At 49.9% G+C, this 21,310-nt stretch overlaps 1 protein-coding gene across 1 annotated transcript in view; it reads right to left on the bottom strand.

The window, feature by feature from the left end:
- Positions 1–13,616, bottom strand: part of GPC4 (glypican 4) — a 67,622-nt gene extending 54,006 nt beyond the window's left edge. The window contains exon 1 of the mRNA XM_050310425.1: positions 13,256–13,616. Coding sequence (XP_050166382.1) covers positions 13,256–13,616 — 361 coding nt within the window. The remainder of the gene's footprint in view (positions 1–13,255) is intronic.
- Between the last annotated feature and the right edge of the window lie 7,694 nt (positions 13,617–21,310).

The following is a 21,310-nucleotide window of genomic DNA, read 5'->3' as shown; positions in this document are numbered from 1 at the left end:
GTGCGCATCTGCGTGGGCTGGGTGTCTCCAGCGGATACTGTGCTGTGACCAGAGCAGCCTCCCACCACAGGGATGAACCCATCCTGCTTCTGTCCCGACAAAAAAGGCCAAGAAGTACCCAGACAAGTGCCTGCAGCAAAGCGGCAATGGGCCATGTTGGTTCAAATCAATGTGCCTGGGGCTCAGCCAAGGAGATAATGCAGGGACAGGGCAGAAAGGACACAGAGGGCAGAAAACCAGGAGCCAGCAACTATCCCACGAGAGATTAAGTACTGGCCACCACCCCATCAGTGGGGTGGTGTCCACAAGCCAAGACTGACTTTCTTTTTTAAACTCTGCCCACTCTTAACAAAAAAAATCATCAAAGGGAAAGGCAGGCATTGGACAAGTGTAGCCTTCCAGCCTGGACACCCTGGGACAAAAGTCCAAGCTAACACTTAAGTCTTGAAGCTTCACTCGAGCCCCCAGGTAAGAAGATTTCCAAAAATGTCACAAGCTTAGGGACAGCCTCCCTCCTGCTCTTGTGCTATTTTCAAACAATGACATTTTTTCCAAAACAAAGTGTTTTGCAATCACTGAGCAATCCTTTCCTTTTCCAATAAAAAGTGAAATTCTCTTCATTCTCAGCCGGTTGAGACGCACAACCACAGGCACAACCACCAGCTCCAAATCCATCCACCCTGCAGACGGCCACGTCAGAGCCCTCACTGAAGGCTCCCACACTGGGCTGGCACCAGGCAGGTCTTGCTGCGCCACTGCTCGCAGAAGACCAGGAAAGGTTAAATTTTAACTTGAAACTCCTTCCCTAAGCTGCCTGACCTGTCTTCTGAACCTTGCTCCTGTAATTGAGGGATTTCATTTAATCTATTTAACTTTCAAGTGTGTTCCTTTTGCCATAGCTTGTTTCTCCAAAAAAGAAATTGCTTAATGTCCTGGAGTATTTATATATATAACTGAAAAGCCATGGAGCTGAATATGACCTATTTCTCATAGCAATATAAGTATTTCCAGGTCCTGACAAAGGCACAGTAAAAGTAGCTCTACAGCAAAATGAAACTGAAGCCAATAAAGAGATTTGCTCTGAAAGAAATTAATATGAATCAAATCCAAGGAAGCAGATTTCATGGCACAATCCACCTATGTTAACTGCCCAGTAGTTTCACAAACTGCAGGTCCAAAGGCAACATACAGTAAAATTTACATTTTGTGGTCACTCAAACAGACATCTGGTGCAAAGGCTTGCACTTTAAAATAAAAACCCATTGAAAGCACTTCTGAAAGAACTTTGCAGTTTAAAAACAACACCTAGGAACTAAGTGGGACTGAACAATTGAATCCCAGAAGACACATGGGCAGCCCTGGGGCTCATCTCCAGTTCCAGCTGGGAGAACACGAGGGGTTAAACTTGTGGTGGGCTTATGCAGCAGGAGCATGAAGGGTCTATTTAAAAAGAAGAATCAGAAATAAGGAATTTTGCCAGTTTTTACCCCTGATAAATCCGCATTCCAGTCTGTCAGCTATCTTGTTATCCCCAGAGCTGCTGAAGTGTCTTTGGCTGTAACTATGCATGACTCTGGCTTTGAGTAATGGAAATAAAGTATGTGCATTGTGACTGCAGCGTTCCTTTCCCAACCCCTGAAAAAGAAAGGCAGAGCAGGAGGAGATCCTAGAACAGCTCAGGAATTTTCTACAGAGAAGCTGGAAAGCTGTTTGCACCCTCCATCGGCTGCCCACCCTACCAAACCTGCCTGGGGAGGGATGCCTACAAGATGGAAAGGAGATGGCAAGTTTTAGCCTAATATAGCAGCTCTTACTGTCTGCAATAACAAACAAATAAATACTCTTCCAGATTCACAGGTCCAGTTTAGCTGGCAGTTCATACCCAGCAAACATTTGGAAGCAGTATTGTAAAATTAAACAAAGCTATCATTTACAGGAAACCCTGCCTCGAGTACAAATTATAGAGTTGTTAAGTTTATCTGGGAATGCCTTGCCCCTGAGTGCTATATAATTATTCCTAAATCTTTCAGGAAAGAATGCAAATATTTTCAAGCCATAATTCATTGACAAGGAGGAAGTCTCGTTTAACCTTCAGTGCATATTTTGATACCTAGAAATTAACCCCTACTTTCCACAACTATTTTTCAGGATCCTACTGAGCCGGCTGGGCAGTGAGTAGACCCAGCCCTTGTTTTGGCAAGGTTGGCCAGGAGCACCAGCCTTGCCTGGAATCCTTGCCTCCTCCCAGACTGCTTCCACAGCAGTTTTGGGGCTGGTTTGGAGCAGCGTCGTGCCAGCCAGGCTGCTCCCCGCATGGAACCTTCCCGGTAAGGAAGGTTTCAGGCTGCTGAAAAGACTGGCTGTTCTCACAGGAGTTACGGCAAAAAGAGGTATAAAGGAGCCTTTAATAAAGTGGAGGGCTGAGTTATGTGGAGTTTTCACTAGCCTGGCGCCTGCCACCAGGATCTCTGCATCCCTTTGGTGAGTTGGATTCAACAGGGCTGGTGCAGCCCTGAGCCCCATCTCTTCCAGCCTCCTCTGCCCACCAAGCCACAGCTTTCCAAACAGCCTCGATTAACTCATGTTAATTAGCAGAAGCCACGTGGCGAAGAGAAGTGCCACCTTTCCCAATCCCTCACTGAAGTGCTTTGTCTTGCACTGGCAAAGACAATCCACTCATCCTCTGCTCAGGCCCTCCTTCCAGGAACAAAGCCTTAATCTACCACTGGCAGCAAACTGTTTGAGGTATACAGAAACAGTCTCCTGCAGCCAAATTGGGGGGTGGGAGGGAAGGAATGCATCCCCCAGGATAGGTCAGTGGCATCTGCAAAGCCACACACACAGCTCCCCACACTCCTTACAGAACTCTCGAGCGAGCACCCACTGCCCCATGGGGGCCCATCCTGCTCCAGATCCGTGCTGTGCCCAGCGGTCAGCTATACTGGGTGTGCACCATCAGCACTCAGCTCTGCCATCAGGGCTGCTCTGAAACCCCAACACACCTGCTACTAAGCTATAAAGGACAAAAACCCACCCAACCAAACAACACCCAACCTTACCTCTTCAAAAGGTTGCACTCGGGCTATTGTATTTTCTTCCCAGTGGCATTATTTATTCAGTAAGAGCTCCGAGGTGGGTGTTATCCCCCAGTGCTCCCGGTAGCTCCCTGGCACAGCAGCCAGGTTCTGTGGGAGACAGGCACTTGCAGCCTGTTCAGCAGCATCACCACTGCTCACAATTAGTCAGACATGGAAAGCAAACAAGTACTACATCGAGGTTAGGCTGCAGCAGCTAATCCAGTAGCTTTGTACACACAAACAATATCCATGATGCACGTCAACCGTCACTGATTAGTCCTGATATGGTAGAACTGGGAGGTGGTTTCTTCCTCCTAGTAGAAGCAGATCACTGGATTCCCTTCCTCGCAAATAGGTAAGCCCAAGAGTTTTCAGTACAAAGGCAAGCACTGAGAAATCGTGCAAGGTAGATTTAAATACAGCTCCGCTAAGATGCCGTGATGCTCCAAACCGCTACAATGATGCTCCAAACCACCATCTGTGTCTTTCAGAACTTGTCCCAGCGACACAAATCCCCTTCACCTCCTCTCCTTTGCAAAGCTTTCTTCCATGCCTGGAGCCAGGGAAGGGAGACCAGGCCAGGCACAGAGCCCTTGTGCTGCCTCCTCGCCCCGCTGCCATGCTCAGGGAGTGGGGAGGCAGAATCCTGTAAAACCAAACCAGCATGCGATTGCACTGGAAGAAAGCAATCTCATTATGAGAGCTAATGAAAGCGAACCACAATTATTATGTAAACAGCACTGAATCATTAGCAGACGCTATCAAAGCCATTTTTCCCCCCACCGAGAAGAAAAGCACATGGCCCTATGGCACCCTCAGTTCTGTCTCTGAGCTGAGCCAAAACTCAGGAGGAAACCTGTTTGTTTTCCTCCAGTCCAAACCAAACCAGTGGTACCACTCTGACCCCTGATCTGCACGCCGAGCGTCTGCCAGCTGCCTGCTCCCAGTGCCTCTGCCCAGGCAAGGGGGCATGGCCATTAGTACCTCACTGCCAGGCACGCTGTGCTCCCCCAAAACTGCCAGCCAACACATTTTGGAAACCCTAAGGTTGGCAGGTGAGCAAAACCAATCCACCCTGCACTACTGAGAGCACAGGCAAAGCCCTCCTGAGTGCCCACACATACCTGGCAAGGGAATGATTTTCTATCAGGCTTATAATTGCGCTTGTTTCTTTGATCACATAAATGCCCTGTCCTCTCATGGGAATGGGCCAAGGAAAGCCAGGGAAGGTACAGGAGGTTATCTATCCCCCTTATTGCTATCATGCAAGTCTCTCCTATCACAGATTTCTTTCCCATAGCACCACCCACCACAACTGGGTGAAGCTGCTTGCTCTTTAATCTTCCATGGGGCAAAGTTACCTTTAAGACAAACAAACAAGTCAGCTCCCTTGTAAAGAGGACACTGCCAGTAAGCTGGCTGTAAAGACACTCAAACAAGATCCTCATGTTTGCAGGAGAAGAAAAAGAACTGCATTTCAGCCCAGTAAAAATCCTGGCTCTGTCTTTATGTTCCAAGAATGCTGAATCAAAACAGGCTCCGCTCTTTAAAATGAAGAGAGTACAAAGAAGCAAAAAGTTTGTATTAAAACCCATGTAATCTTTTTAAAACACCATTATTAGAACCTGTAGCACCAGCCAAGAGTGATTTATCACCTCCTGTCATCACAGCCTGCAACACAGAGCTTTTTATACCAAACTGTCAATGCTACCAAGCTAAAGCCTCAGCTCATAATTTCTTAAAGCTGGCCCTTTGCTGCCAGCAAATCCCCTAAACCCAGGGATTTGGGGGTTCAGGGCACTGCTGCTCCTCCATCAGAGCCACGTGGGGCGATGTGACCCAACACAGAGCATCCAGCACGGGTTCTGCACGGTGCTTGGAAGCAGGAGGATGTTTTAAGTCAATGTAGGTAAACAAATTGCCCAGGGTTGTTTAGGTTTCTTTCAAAAGGAAAGTCAACGGGCCGTAAAGGCTTTAACTGCATTTTCAGATGAGAGCACCTCCCTTACCTCGAGGTGCCTGGTTTTCACAGGGCAAGTGGTCAGAGCTCTCCGAAAACCAGACACCCTGACATTTGGGGTTTTCCTGTGAAGTTGTTACTCTAACACACCCCAAATCACCAGTAATTTCTAGAATAGCACTACAAACCACAAGAGGTTAAACTGACTGCACATTACTTAAACTAACCTAAGGGTGACCCCTGGAAAGGAACAGCTATTGGATGTTGTGGTTCTGTAGAAACTCAATTACCAAAGCCAATTTCCTATGAGTATTTTTAAAAAAGGAAAAAGAAGGGGAAAAAAAAAAAAGCAGCAACAATGCTGACAATGTGTAAGGGCCACATATTTTCACCTCCCGAAAGCTGCAGCCTCGTCTGTACAAGAACAGTTCCTATTCCCACAAAAATGTGGAAACATATTTTAAACATTTCATCATTGTTTGCTCCCATCTGAATTTGCTTAAAATCCAGACAATTCCCAACTTCTAAATTGGAAACATTAAGAGAAATACTCCTTCAAAATTGTTTGCTCAGGGCAGGTCCCTTCCACCATCCATGTACCTTTCCAAGACCAAAATCTGCAGAGAGAGAATTCCATCACAGGGAACTCCCATAAAAGCAAGTCCATGAGCCACTGGTTGTGTAAGCCACAGAAAATATGAGTAGAAAGACAGGAAATGAATAGATTTTATTCTTCTACTTAAAAGATGAACACCAAAAAAAAGTATTTCTAAGAGGCTTTTTGGGGAGGGGGATCAGGCAAAGCTTTACACTGGGAAAGAGGCACTGTAATTTCACATTAAAAGCAACATCAGGCAGCCCTTAATGAAGACCAATCCCATCAGTAGGTACCCACATACATGCTTTTTAAGCATCATCATCATCCTTTCAAGCACTTTGCCAGTGAGGTGATGCACTGCTATCCTTGGGGACCACCACCCCTCAACCCTCTCCCAGGCCCCACAGAAACCTGAGGGGTGATGGACTACAAGTCACAAACTAGTGGGGAAGACAACTGTGCTGACCACAGCCATTTTCAAACAGAAAACACCATTCCAAGACAAGCACCATAGCCACATCTTCATGGGGCCAAAGCCTGCCCACACACAGCCCACATGGCTGCCACCAGTCCCAGCACACCTAAAGCCTCCAACTCCTTCTCATCAGGTCCCCTCCTCCCAACACACTGCTTTTATCCAAGCTCCTTTCCCAGACCAGAAAGAGGTAAACAAGTAGAAAATCCTCCAGCACAAACATGGTGTTTCAGCCACAGCCTCTGCAGGGCTGCACGTATTCTGCACAGGCAAAGAAAAATAGAGACAGCCCAAAATCTCTGCTAGAAAAGCAAAACAGTTTCATGAAACACTAAGGAAAAGTCTTGAACAAGCTGAGAAGCAGGTAAGACGGGCTACAACAAAGTAGTAATCCCTTCTAATTAAAGCACTTGGTAATTAAAATTAAAAAACACACACAGTTTCTTCCCAAGATGCACAAATCCCCATGAAGAGCACGAACTGCATCTTTCAGGGGACCGGAGGGGTTTGCCACGGGGCATCTTGGAGCACACAAGATAATTTAGGGAGCAAGGGGAAAATTTAAGAGTTTTGCTGGGCCTTGCATTGCTTAGCAATGGGAGAAGGGTTATCTTCATAATCTCAAAAGAAAGAGAAAGCAGGAGGAATGTGAGGAATGTAAGGAGGTTATTGCCCCGGAGACCGGGACTGGCAGCTCGCTGCTCTCAGCCTGGCCGCCGGCGAGGAGACACACATCCTGACCTCTCTGGCTAACAAGAATTTCCTTTCCCTCCTCTTTCCCCCTGTCCCCCCCACCCCAAAAAAAGGCAGAACAAAGCAAGTCATCAGGTCCCTGAGGGTTGCTGCTCTTCTGGGAAGAGGCAAAGAATTTTGTGGCAGGATAATTCTGATGCTCCATCCTAGTCCTGTCCAAACCTGTGCAAGATGTCAAGGACTGAGCCTGTGCGACTCAACACACGTGCACATCCACGTGAACATGGATTTCTCCCTCTGTTTATCAGGGGAATCGCTATAGGTGGAGGGGACAGGAGGTGAGAACCACATGTCTGTCACCTCTAGAGAAGCACTGGTAGACCTTTTCCATCCATGCAGGTTCCAGTCTGCACAAGCCACCAGCCAACACCACAGAGTGGCCTAAGACCACAGACATCACTGCCTCAGATGACTGGGACCCATCCAGCCTCCTGACAGAGGTCCCAGCTCTACTGAACAGATGCTATCTGCACCTCCAAGACGAAAGATGCTTGTCTGGGACCTTCTCCTAACAGAGCCATCTTACACCATCTCACACACACAGCAGCGATGCTTCATCCTGAACTTCCTTGGCTCTACAGGTATCAAGGTAATGCCACAGCAGAGGGGAGATCCGGAGACCCAACCCAAACCCATTGCCTCACTGTCGTGTCGGCCTCGCTCTGCTGCTATTTCAGTGAGAATAAAAAGCCTGTTGACATATGAAAGCCACAGAAAATCTCCCTGAAACTACAAAACAGCACTGAAAACATTGTGCAGCTCTGGCCTCCTGCACAATGTACACACGCCTATTCAGCCTCTTAAAAAACAGCTACAGGTCTAAGGAAACATCTGATAATTAAGGCAATTTTAACAATAGATAATAATTTGACTATGAATTGTATGGAATGTAATGACTGCTTATTCTGGCAGAAAAAACAGAACTTTCTATGAACTGTCTGCCAAGGAAAACGATACTCCCACTCAGCCCGGACCACTGCAAGCAGTTGCTGTTAACCACATGCTTCGCGCTGCCGGCTGCTAGGACACGGCGCGCCGCTGCAGCCGAACAAAACCCCGCGCTGCAGATTTGCAGAGGGAAAGCAGCGTCCTGGGCGAGTGGCCGGAGCCGTGACTCAGCCGGGAGCCGCCGCCAGCTCTTGCCAACGCTCCCCGAGCCACACGGCCGCCAGTGCCGGACGCCGGGGCGCTTGTCGGTGGCCTGCGGGCAAGCTGCACGCTGCCAGCTCCCCCCCTCCCGCTGTTTCCAGTTGCTAAATGACATTAGAAGCAGCTAAAAATACTTCAAGCGATTCTCTCATTTACTTTTCCATGCCAGCACTTGTGTTTGCCACGGGGATTTTCTCCAATGGTCACCACCCACGGATGACCTGGCGATCACTCCATTAACGCGCGCCAGGCAGGAGAAAACCTCCTGCCTGCCAAGGACCACTGCCTTCCCTGGACATGGCAGACAGGTACAGCTGGTGGCCAGGTCGCTCCACACCTTCAAATGGACAGTGAGGAGGACCAGGCATTACATGGTACTACTCTTAACCCAGCGAGTCCAGGAGCTGCCTTGTGCAAACCGACTACAATAAGCTCAGCAGTGCCAGACGGTACAAGTAACACCGGCCTGGACAGGATCCAGAAACCGTTTCTCAGTTGGAAGAGGCCACATGGATGAGAAGCATGTGAAAAACTAAAGGAGCGTTTGCTGAACTTGACAGGTAAAACAATGGACTCGTATTGGCTGGGGGAGAGTTAATTTTCTTCACACTGGCTAGTATGTGGCTGTGTTCCGGATTTCTGATGAACACGGGGTTGACAATATAGAGAAGTTTTTCTTGTTGCTGAGCAGGACTTATGCAGAGCCAAGGCCTTTTCTGTTTCTCGCACTGCCATGCTTGAGAGGAAGCTGGAGGTACACGGGAGGCTGGGAGGAGACACAACTGGGACAGGTGACCCAAACTGACCAAAGGGATACTCCAGACTATATGATATCACGCTCAGTACATAAAGTGGGAGGAAGAAGGAAGAGGAGGGGACATTTGGAGTGACAGCATTTGTCTTCCCAAGTAATGATCAGGCGTGATGGGGCCCTGCTCTCCTGAAGATGGCTGAACACTTGCTTGCCCATGGGAAACAGTGGATTAATTCCTTGTTTTGCTTTGCCTACATGCACAGCTTTTGCTTTCCCTATTAAAGTATCTTTATATCAACCCACAAGTTTTATGGCTTTTACCCTTCCAGTTCTCTCTCAGATCCCACGGGTAGGGGAGTGAGTGAGCAGCTGCACTGGGGCTTGGTTGCTGGCTGGGGTTAAACCACAACAAACAACAATGCCAGAAGCAACCTTCCTGAGACCACTGGGACAGTGCACCAGCACCCACTGACAGCCATAAACACACTGGAAACAAGTGAGCAGCAGGACATTGAGGCACCCCTGGCAGAAGTTACTTTGGGCACAGTCCCCCAAGTCCAAAAATCAAGGGCCAACTGATTTCCTCTGTCACAGTGAAAGAACTGCTCTCCATGGCTCTCACAAATAAAAGCAGCTATTCAGTTATTTGGTTTAAACACAGATTATACCAAGCATCTTCACTAAGACTGAACAGAGTGCAGCTTGTGCCTAGCTCCCTGCAAAGACAAGTTCCAGCTTCTCTCCATGCTCCCCAGCATGGCACCTTCCACACCATTCTGTTTCCTTGCCACCACAGAGCCAATGCCAGTAAGGGAAAGGATTACACTCCTCCAGGAACTTTCAGGTTAACTGACTACACCTTCCACCGTCAGGCAAGATGTGTTTTTTTTTTCCTTTTCAATTCAGGAAAAGAAACATCTACTTCTTCCAATTAGCAGGAAAAGGGAAGGAATTTCCGTCTGTTTAACACCTGAGGGCAAGAAGGAGCCTCCTGAAAGAAAGGTTGGGGTTTTTTGTTTTTTCACAGCCACCTCCTGTGGGTCTCCGGATGCCACCACACCAGCTCACTTTGCACTTCATTCTGCAGCCCCACTAGACCAACCAGGGTAAACAGCCCTCGCTCCGGAGTTTTGCTCCATCACCATGACAGCCCAGGGACACATGGGATCAATAAGGAGCGACACATTCTGGGTAGTGTTTGAACAAAGTGAGCAGCTACAGCCTGCAGGACCCAGACCTTCCTGAGATGTGATTTGTCCTCAGGAAACTGCTAAAAGGTCATCTTAAAAGAAGTTACAGGCTGGTGCTCTCCCCACAGCACCTACTATCCACACACTATCAAGAGTCAGGTTTCACAAACTAACCCTCAGGTCTACACAAGCACTGACCTCTCCAGCAACACCAGCAAGATTGCATCTCACCGCTACCACGAGCTTTGCCACACATACATCACAGGGCTGAGAGCGCAGAAGCTTCTGAAGATCACTCAGGTACAAGGCAACCAAAGGGCCATGAAATGCTTCCACACAGATTCACAGCAGTAGTCTGCCTTTACACCTCTAACACCAAGGCTACATAAAAGGAAACAATTTCTATAAATCCCACACTACAAATAACACATTTTACACCTCTTATAAAGCTTGCAGCTTTCAGAAATGCTTAGGTACTTCAACAAGATATAACCTGCTATTTATGTATATTCTAATTAGGTCCTAAACCTGATATAAACAAATATTAAAGTGAACTTCTGGGTAATTATGGACAAGGAACATAGCCTTTTAATGCCACTGAAATAGCAATCATATAGGTAAAAAGCCTGCTGGATTGGGCACTTCCTTGAAAGAAAAAGAAGTTGTACATACCTACTGCTCCAGAAGAATGTAAATGTTGCAAAAAAATCCATGAAAGACACTGCTAAACCCCAAAAGACTTCTGTGCCCATCCAGGGAAGATGAGTTTTACTTGCTGTCACATAGCCCAGTGCAGGGGCACCATCCAGCTGCTTCACTTTGACAATTCAAGGCCAACATTTTGTAGGCTCAGTAATCCCTAACAATAAAGAAGTCACTACACTTACAGAAATGAATTTGCCACAGTTTTTACGGCATCTTTTCAGAAAAGTGCTAGAAAATTTCTGTCTCTGCACTGTGATCTAAAGCAACTCCGTAAGAAAATGCAAGAATAAAGCATAATCCACCAAACCGGTACAAATATCTAAGAAAGGACTTGATGGACTTCAGACATGAGTTCATGCCAGAAGCACCCACGTGTCCGCACGTCATTCCATCAGCATCACAGCCCACTGAACCTCCTCAGCCTGTCCTCCCCCCCAGTTTAATGAGCAGAGGTGTTACCAATCAGAAATCACCCGTTTCCACCACCAGTCCCAATGGGATACTTGTTGAAGCACATGGCTCGTTACCTCCAAGGCATTTATCTTGTTCTCACCGATAGCCAGGCGCCCAGGTAACGGCCTTTCCAATTCTCTGACTCTCCTGATGGAAAACACACTGCTTATCACCTGGAACACTAACTGAAATCGAAGGTTTGGCAAGTGACTCATTTTTTGAGACACATCACAGACCTTTTGCCCTGGTGTCTGACCTCAGTCTCCAGTGTTATCACGGGCAGTGCTTCCCACCCAGCACACCAGTACCCTGTGCTGATCCCACAAAGGCAATGGCAGGTGAAGCTCCCCACTCTCAGAAAATTAAACACCAGCAGTGGCACTGATGGTTACAGTCTGCATGCACCAGCTGAGCAGCAAGAGGGAAGATCTAGAGCCTCTAAACACAAGCCATGCCAAAACCACATGAATTCACGGAGGGGAACGTGAAACTGCAGCAGGTGTAGCACCCCACTGCAGGTTTAATTTTAACTTCAGTCACACCTGAGGTACACCACACTTTAAAGCTGTATACAGCACACCTCCTCTAAAGATTTCCACCACCTTCTCTGAAATACCCTGCGGGAGCAGGATAACATTTAAAATACAACTGTGCAAGACCTGTTGCTTTCTAAGCAAGGCCAGACAGAGACTCCCTGTGCCCCTGAAACAGTGACTTAACCCAGCCAGTATTTTCAGCGTCATTGCAGAAAGCCTTTATTTTGTCAAATAATCTTACCTTGGTCATCACATTTCTCTGGCCCCTTATTTCAAAAGCACAGGGTCAAACAGGCAACAGCTTTAGAGCTTCAAATGGAAGCCCTGTCAGCACGATCTACTCCTGACATTCTCCAAAGCCCACCAAGTCATCTTAAACAACAATATATAAAATAAGGACTAGGTCAAACCTTCCCAATACTAGACATATGAGAAAGCCTGCTCACATCCTGATCCTACACCGATGAGAGCTGGACTCAAATCAAAACCAAGACTATTTATTAGAGACCATTTTATGAAGCAGGGAGGGTGGAGAGATTATTTTAACTGCAACTAGTCAGACGTTTCTCATTAAAATATTTCTTGGAGAAGTAAACGAGCCTGCAATTTTATTCAAACAGATGTAGGCTAAATGCATATCATTAGTCTGACAATATAAAAGCACAAGCGACTGAAATTATTTTGTCAGTGAAAAGGATAATGTATACATATCTGGAGGGCACACCAATGGTAAAGATTACCCCCAGCTTCTATCTGAGCCGTCTAAAGGTATTTACTTGGGGTCTGTCTGTGTTGTGACAGTGTCCCAGACCGAAATGAATGCCTCCAACACTCCACATTTTTGAGCCATTCAGTCATGCATTTTTGTTATTGTTGAAAGTAGTGCGAAATTGCAGTGCATGAGCTGGAGTCCTTGGTGGTCTCCGAGGATTCCAGCTAAAAAGGCACTTCCTTTGTTCCGCGGAGAATGCGGTCCAGTAGGTCATTCAGAAGGGGAAATAAAAGCAGCGGCCCTGGGAGGGAGATGAAGGATGAAACAAAAAGAATAAAATGTTTTGGGTGTGAGCACATTAGCTACCATTTCCTACTGCTGCCGGCTGCGATCACTCCTGTCCCCGGGATGCGCGAGTACCTCGGGACGAAGGTGGAGGGAAGGAAGAAAGAAAGAAAAAGAACGGAAGGAAAAAAAAAAAAAAAAAAAGGAGCCATGTCTCGGTCTCTCCGTCAGCAGCCGCCGGGCACCGGGGCGGGACGGGCCGCCCGCTCCCCGCCGGGGCGAACAGCGGCCCAAGGGCAGGAGCGCCCGCCCCGCCGAGCCCGGAGCGGGACCGGCAACAGGCGCGGTCCCGCCGCGCTCCCGCACGGAACGACCCGGCTCGGGGGGCGCCGGGACCCACCGCGCGGGATGGGCGCCGAGCTCCGGGCAGCCCAGCCGAGCCGAGCCGAGCCGAGCGGGGCAGCGCGCCCCGAGCCGAGCTCCGGGCCCCGCGCTGGAGGGGCAGCCGGGCTAGGGGGAGCCGGGTCGGGGGGAGCCCGGCGCTCACCCCGCGCTCCGCGGGGCCGGCCCGGGCGCGCACAAAGGCGGCAGCGACGATCGGGACTCACCGCTGATCTCGTGGCTGGGCGCCTCGCTCTGGCTGAAGCCCTTGGCGGCGTAGAGCCTCCGCACTTCGGAGCAACTTTTGGCGCGGGGCTCGGCGGCCAGCAGCAGCGGCAGGCTGAGGGCGGCCAGCGCGCACAGGACGGGCGGCAGGCAGCCGCGCCGCCGCGGCATCGTGCGGGCGGGCAGGGGCCGCCGGGGCCGGGCGAGCGCGCCCCGAGGCTGCAGCCGGCGCTCCGCCGAGCCTGCCCCGCCGCGCCGCGCAGCAGCCGCGCCCGCTGCCCCGCGCCCCGCTCCGCTGCGGCTCCGCTCCGCTGGCCCGACGTGCGGCGGCGCTCCGCGAACTTGGCCCGGCAGGAAGCACATGGGGTGGTGGTGGAGGAGGAGGAGGAGGAGGTGGAGGGAGGCGGGGAGGGCGGCAGCCAAGCAGGATCGCGCAGGGCCGGGACAAGCCTCTGCAGCCCCCGGGAAAATCAGGAGCTGGGATCCGCCCGCCCAGCGAGGCGGAGCGGAGCCCCGGGCTGCCCGCCCGTCCGCACGGCCCCGCGCGGGCGCCCCCTCCCGCGGACAGCCCCGGCTGTGCCTGCAGCCCCGGACCGGCGACCCCGAGCACCCCCATCCCGGCCGCCTCCCGCAGCTGGAGCTGAGCATCGATCGGCCGGGGGAGTTCCCACCTGGCACCCACGCTCCCACGCAACCCAGCTCCGAAGTGCCCCGCCAGGGGAAAAAAAAGATTTCCCGGAGGGGCTGAAAGGGCTGGCTTGGCTGTGCCTCCTGGACTGGAGCTGTAGATGGTTCAGCTCTGCCCCAGGTTTAATAGGTTCACTAAGCTGATGAATTTTGACATCGTTGTGACAGGTTTGAACTATGTGCACGAAAGACTTGTCAAAACCAACTTTTTTTTCACCAATCTTCTGTTTCCAAGACTTTAGCAGGACAGAGGCCTCACAAGCTCATGCACCAAGGTCCTCCGGTCACTCTGCTTTGTACCCCAGCCCTGAACACAGACATGTGCATTGATGTAAACAAGCCCTGCTGAACCCTTGAACCTTTGGACCAGAGTCCAACAATTGCTCCTTGCTTCTATTAACTGAAAATCACAGAAATAGTACTGCAAGAATGACAGGCATCATCACCATTTCAGGGGCTGCAAGGTCACTTAGAGGGACTTTCTCCTTGTCTAGCATGGTCAGGTCTTGGTGTCCTTGTCCCTGGGGTGCGGGTGCTGTGCAGGGAGCTCTGCCCTGCTGCAGCATCCATTTCTGTGCCAGTGCTGTGTCTCAACCCAGAGCCATTTGCCCCAGGACAATGTAGTGGCCTGATGATAGCATCATTTAAGAAACAGAAATGTGCAGTGGTTTACGATACAATATGCTCCTTTGTTATCCTCATTTCTCTCATTGCCGCACTGGGGAAGGATAGGCTGAAACAAGAGCAAAGCAAGTTGCCAGCTTCATCCCCTTGCTCCCAGGCTTTTGCCACCGAAATTCCAGGTGGGTCTGGAGGAAAAGCCCCTTTGTTCATTTCCCCAGTGAGAGCAAAGCGCAGCCATGCTGTCCTGCCAGGCACTTCTCCTGGGAACAAGATGCTCATCCAGTTCTGAGCTTTCCAGCGGTGACGCTGGCAGCTCACCACAGCCCTGGGGCAGCACAGGCTGCTGCAGTTGAGGAATCACACCAAAAGCAGGGGAAAACCACATTACCACAGCCTGGCCTGCACCAGCCATGATGGAGAGACTGCTGCTGCGGCAGGGCTTCCCTCTGCAGGGATGCAGGGAGCATCCCCTGACTGCACAGGAAATGGGCCACACCATCCCCATGGCAAAAAAATGGAGTTTGCTTTATCATGGTTTAAAATGTCTCCAAAGACAAATCCAGCCATCTCAATGGAAAGGGGTGTAGAGACCTCAGTCACCTTGCCATCCGCTGGGGCCACTCACACTAAGCTGGTGAGACAAGCCAGGCCAGAAGTTCTCATGAAGTTATAAAGTGTCCTGAGAGAGAATAATCCTCTAGGATCTGGTCCTGCAATGTATGACTGAGTTCTGGTTTTCAAAGCACTACCTCACCCTCCCAGCCTTTATTTGAAGAGACAATGTGAATTTTAAAGAGAACTCAGCAGGGAGCACTGCATTTTTTATTCCAAAGTGAGAGAGAAAAACGAGAGTGAGAATGTCTGTGGGGTTAGAGACAGCTTGCCATTTGTTGTTTCTCATAATCCCATACCTCGGCGGGATTTAAGAAACCTCCTGAAAAACACGGAGGGTTTTGTCAAATACTTGCTCAAGTAGTTAAATCAAAGGCTGCAGCAAAAGAATGGGACTGCCTGAAATTTTCATGAAAAACTTTCTTTCTTTTTTTTTTTAAGGAACAGAAAAGTAGCCTCTCTCAAAAGAGAAATTTTTCTCTGAGTTTTTTGCTTTCTCTAGCATTTTAGCACATCTGGCAGACCCTCCCCAGCCCCCTCATCCCAAAGCGCTCAAGCGATTTCCCTTCTCCACTTCTCTCCATTTCCCAGGATAAAAAAAACAGAGAAAAGCAAAGGAAAAACTTGTCATTTAGTTTTAAAAAACCTGAAAACTTCTGACTTCCCACGACCCCCAAAACCCTCTTTTCTCTCCATTAGTTTCTGCCCCCCCCCAGACTCTGTGTTTCTTTTCCAGCCCTAGAAGATTTTCAAGGCCTGCTGTGGTGACACAGGATGCTGCTCCTGCGGATCATGTCCCCATTCCTACCTGGCAGAGGGCCCTTCTCATTCTGCCTGCAGGGCTTTCAGAGCCATTTTGGGTCTGCCCACTCACAGTGAGCTGTGAGTCTCCTCTGATGTTTGAGGGATCCCAGCGTGTCGCTATGACCAGCGTGGGTACCCCTGGCTGGGCAGAGCAGCTGCAGTGAGGACCTGCTGGCACAGCCATCGCTGGCCCTGGCACAGGAGACAGAGACAAGGTGACATCGCCCGCACTGCGTCTACCCAGAGCCTCTTCCAGCGTCTGCCACGGGCCTTGCACAACTTGGCATTTCAAATTTCCGTCATCTCATTCAGTGGAAAAGTTGCAGTGCTGCCAGCTTTTCGGAGAGAAGGAAGGGCAGGGAAGGAGAAGCCAGAGGAGACACATTTCTCCACAGTTTCTCTTCACCTTCCTCCAGTGTGCTGCCTCTCCTCTCCAGCTCAGACCTCCAGTGGTACTGCTGCTGCCTGAGCCTTCATCCACACAGCAAAGTTATGTTCATTTAATTAAATCCACTTTGAATCTGCTCTAGAGGGATCAGCACAAACCCTGCATGGGGGTGTGGTTAAAACACTACAAATCTAATTGGTATCAACTGAGTCCACATCAGTGATATACCAGCTTGCACTAAAACTGATACAAATAATTGCCATCTGCACAGGATTCCATGGATCAATTGTAACTTTAAGTTAGTGGGAATGGGGCAGTCCTCTAGCACTGGCAAATCTTGGCAGCAGAGAGGAATCCCACGCCCAACCACGGCGCTGATTACATTCAAAAATCCCTCTGAGGTCCTCTGAGTGCTTAAGCTTTTGGTTTGATTTAATTCTGGTCCTGGCCAGAGGTCTGCCACAGCTCTGCAGTGTTTGCAGTTGTCTGTCAGGGAGTTTACTAGGGGGTTGCACTTGGATAACGATTTCAGATGTAGCCCTTTAGGAAAACCTGGCTGAATGCTATCCTTGGCCTGGCTATCATTAAAGATGATTAAGTCCTACTCTCTGGTAGGAAAGTCTGAGCCACAAGAAGGTTAGAAAGTGTTGAAAGGGAACTGGACAGGCACGTCTTCCCAGCTCAATCACATCAGCAGGAGATGGCTCATTGTAAACCCGAACCAGGCGCGTTTCTGTGGCAGAGCAGCCAGGCTGGAACGAGGGACACTTGAGTGGAAACAGACTCCTTTGATAAAACCCCAGATACCACAAATTTGGGGGTGTTTAATCCAGGGCATCTGTCACGAGGATGAGGGATTCCACTAGTTGCGAACTGAATCTGGTTTTTGAATGTCAACAGCCAGATATTTTAGGGAGAGCAGATCCGGTGTTTCAGCATGGGCTGGTGTCTCCGTTTAATTTTATTCCTTATTTTTATCCAAGGGCTCCTTCACCCGATCCAGTGAACAGAAACCTCCCACAGTAACTGCTTGGCTCTGGGGTAAGGGGTGAGTTAGCTCCTTATTGCCTTCTGCAGCTGGGCCGATGCCAGCAGAGTTTGAGGTGCTGTGCACACTGAGGTGAGATGGAAAAGTCCTAAAAGGACGTGGAGGATCAGGCCAGGCATGCAGTGAGGCTGCTGCCAGGGTATCACTCAGTTCCCCATTTCCAAATCAGCGCGCAGTGCACTGGGCTTGCTGTGCAGAGTTCAAGATCATCTCTATTTTACAGAATGCAAGAGTTTGTCTCTCCCCCTGAAGGACAAGAAGTCATCCCAGCTCTGTCCCCAGGCACCACAGGAGACCTGGGGACGTACAGCTTTGAAGGGCACAGGAATGCACACACTTTCACAGATTTTCATGCCTGCACTTCCTAGTTCTCCCAAAAATGAATGTGTGGCAGATGGCTCTGACATGTAGCACACTCACACCCAGCAGATAAAAATATTCCCCAACAGATTCCTGGCAAATGAATGTCAGTCACCATTGCTCCAGAGCCGGCCATGGCTTTCTGTCCTCCCCATTCCCCCGTCTGGGGGTGCAAAGAGGGTCCTCAGGCCACTGTCTCCCCAGTGGCCACCACATGGCTCACCAGACTGATGCTGACAGCTGGGCTGGCATCCTGAATCCACACTGACTCACGTGCACCCCTTCCACAGCCCAGCATTCCTGGGGACACATCCCTATCCTATCTGACCCTAGTGGCCTTCCATCTGGCTGCCACTGAGGAGGTGAGATGGTTCCCTGTGTCTGCCTCACCCAGGCCTTTCTCAGTGTGAATTACAGTCATGATGTTTAATTCTCCATCTTCCTATGAACGTGAAATGGGGTGGAAGTGGAGAGTCCATGGAATGCGGGGGAAGGGTGGAAGGGGAGCAGCGGTTCAGGTCAGGGGAGAAGATGAATAGCACAATTCAAGGATGACAGAGGACACAAGCCCACAACTCATTCTTGCATTTCCATCCAGTCCAAGCAGCATCCCATCCCTGCCCAGCCCTCCCTTGGATACTTTGGGCTATATTTACAGCAGGTATCACTGCCTGGGCTGATTTATCTTGCTTTTATTCCCCTTTTAAGAGTTGGTTCAGTGCCAGTGTCAGCCTGGGACAGGGTGGGTGCTGGCAGTGCAGGGGTAGAGCAAGGTTTGTGGGTGCTGTGAGCAGTAGCAGGGCCAGCCCACATGCTCCAGAATGTGCAGCCTCCTGGTCCACAGATAAGCTTGTCACCCAGCTGAGGGTGGAGGTCACAAAACCCCAGAGCTGCAGAGATTAGGACTGGAAAAAGCTTCAGACAACTGATGCCTCTCTCCCTGGCCCAGCAGGACCGACCTCAAGCTGTCCTCCCCCTGTCAGTTCTCAAAATCCCTCCTCAATCAAGACTGCACAGTCTGTCCCAGCTACCAACACAGGATCTTATTGCACAAAAGCATTTCTTAATGGCTAACCTAAACCTCCCTGGCCACAATTCAAGCCAGCTATCTTTTTCCTCCTATCTCCTGTACATGGAGAAAACATACCCTCCTCTCATCAGAGCCCAGAGCTCTTGGCACGTGTGGCTGGCACAGCGTGGCATGGCTGGAGATGGCCCCCTGTTGCTGTTGTTGGCCCTGCCGGCTGTGTGGCCTCAGTCCCTGCAGACCTGAGACACAGGGAACAACCCCAAGCACTGTTTGGACCTGTAGGAAGTACTCTCCAACATGGAAAGGAGAGAGAGGGAGAGAGACATGTTCAGAGCAGCAGATAACCCAGCCAGTTGGCACTATTTAAAAATGAGTAATAGCTGTGTATCACCTGAGCTCCCTTGTGCCAGCTAGAACACGGTGGAGCAGAGCCAGGAGAAGAGGAAGCCGGTTGCTCCACAGTTGTCAGCAAGACTGTCCTGGTCCTCTGTGACACCAGGCATCACCACTCATGGCAGCTGCTACCTCTGGGCAGGAGGCTGTTTCCCACCAGCAGTGCTGGTTTCCGTGATGCTCCAGGTCGAGCTGTGCTTGTCCAGGGATGGAGCTGCACCGTGATGGTCAGCAGGGAGGTCAGAGTTTGCGTCTGAGAACTTGAAAAGATCAGTGTGAGCTTGCCAGAGGGAGCTCCAGAGATCCTAATTACTGCAACCAGCACTTCATCTGGGGCCTTTCATTCCCCTCAAAGCGCTTCCACCTGGGCACCGGTCCAGCAAGCTCTTCATTTGTAGACATCTGCCTCGTTCCAGCAGGGATGCACGTCACTGCCTTTTGTTAGTGGAGGGGAGCAGAAGTGGCCAACCCCTTTCATATCACCTGGGACATGGGAGGCAAAACAGGTCAAAAGAGAGCAAGGGGAGCATCAGCTCTGAGCAGGACATGTCCCAGTCCTATTCTGTACTGGGCTTCAGTATCAATAAAATACCACGACAAGTATCAATAAAATAATGATATATAAAAATAAATAATGATTAAACCAAATTTTTTTTTCCCCCCAGGCACTCTGTTAATTCTGTTTAAAGGCTACTTCAAAAGAATTTGTAAACACAGAGTGAAAAATGGATATGCTTACAGAGGTGAAAGGAAACAAAACCTCCTTAAAATGCCCACTGCTGCAGGCAGAGGGTACTGGCAGCACACACTCTGCTTGCCCTCTGGATCACCAGGCTGGCTGGCTAGGGTGATGTGGCTCCTCTCCCCAACAATGCCATGCTGAAAGCAAAACCCATGAAGGAGCAGCCCTGGAGGACGAGATGCAGGATTAGTGTCAGCTCAAGTCCCATTGCTTGAGGAGGACTCACCAGATTTTGCCTTGGACCAAAGTGGTCTCAGCTTGTGTCCCCATTCAGGTTTGATGCCCATCAGAGGGTGCAATGTGAGTTCTAGAGGGTGCAACCTTCCCCCACCATACCACCCCTAAATGGATCAAGCACCATCCATACCACAGCAGGAACCTGCATCCCTTGCCCATGTCCCCCCTAAGTGGCAAATGCTTTGCCTTTGGCTTCATCCTCCTTGTCCAGCAGGGCTGGGGCAGCACATGGGCTGCCAGACGTTCATGGTTATGTCGTTGCTCCTTGAAATCCTTCTTTTTTAATCTTTTTTCATTCCCCTCCACTCTTGCCTCTCACCCCCCATGGTTTAAAGTTTTCAAATGAAAATATGCAAGTTGTGACTTGCGGGTAGTGAGTTGGGGCTTGCAAGGAAAGCAGGAGGGAGGAGGGAGGAAAAGAAAGAGTAATCTGCTCAGAGTGCCAGCAATTGTTTTTATCCTTTCCAGATGAAGGAAAAAGATCATGTTATTTGTTCGGCATAAAGTTCCAGATTTTCAGGAATGAAATCTGAGAGCAACATGTCAACAGTCTGTCTTGAGAGCTGGGGTGGATGGCGGCCTTTGTGCTCCCAAACACCAGCGGGGCCAGTACGCTCCGCTGCGGAAAAAAAAGGCTCCATTCTCACACTCTGAAGTGGTGGCATTAGATATCAGCAAGATAATGGGCCCAGGGCCTAGCCCTATTTCTTCTCCCAACCCAACAGCCCCAGGCTGCTGGCTTTGATGTGCTCATTTATTTGCCTTTTCCTCTCACAGATGATATTTTTAACCGATATTGCGGCTTGGGCACAGATTGTGCAGAAAGAGGGGGGAAAAAAATGAAAGTCATTTTATTGCAATAGCTGATCAGGAGGGAAGAAAGAAAAGAAGAAAAAAAAAAAAAAAAAAAAGAAAATATCAGCCATTGGTTACCCTGCAGGTCAACGTTTCCTGCTGTAAATCAGCCAGGACACGGTGGTCTCACAGCTGGAGGGAGATCCCACATCAGCACGGGCAGACCTCGAGGGCCAAGGCTGGTGGTAGGGGCTGTACAGCCCACGGCCTGAGGCATTTGCACTTGAATCCCAGGGGGAAAGGAGGGAGATAGTGGGGTCAGGGAGGTGGCCAGTGG

The sequence above is a fragment of the Myiozetetes cayanensis genome, unplaced genomic scaffold, assembly GCF_022539395.1.
Source record: "Myiozetetes cayanensis isolate MyiCay16 unplaced genomic scaffold, myiCay2020 scf15, whole genome shotgun sequence".
In the NCBI taxonomy this organism is placed as follows: domain Eukaryota; kingdom Metazoa; phylum Chordata; class Aves; order Passeriformes; family Tyrannidae; genus Myiozetetes; species Myiozetetes cayanensis.
Note: the sequence above shows the minus strand (reverse complement) of the source record. Positions and strands in the feature narration are given on the sequence as shown.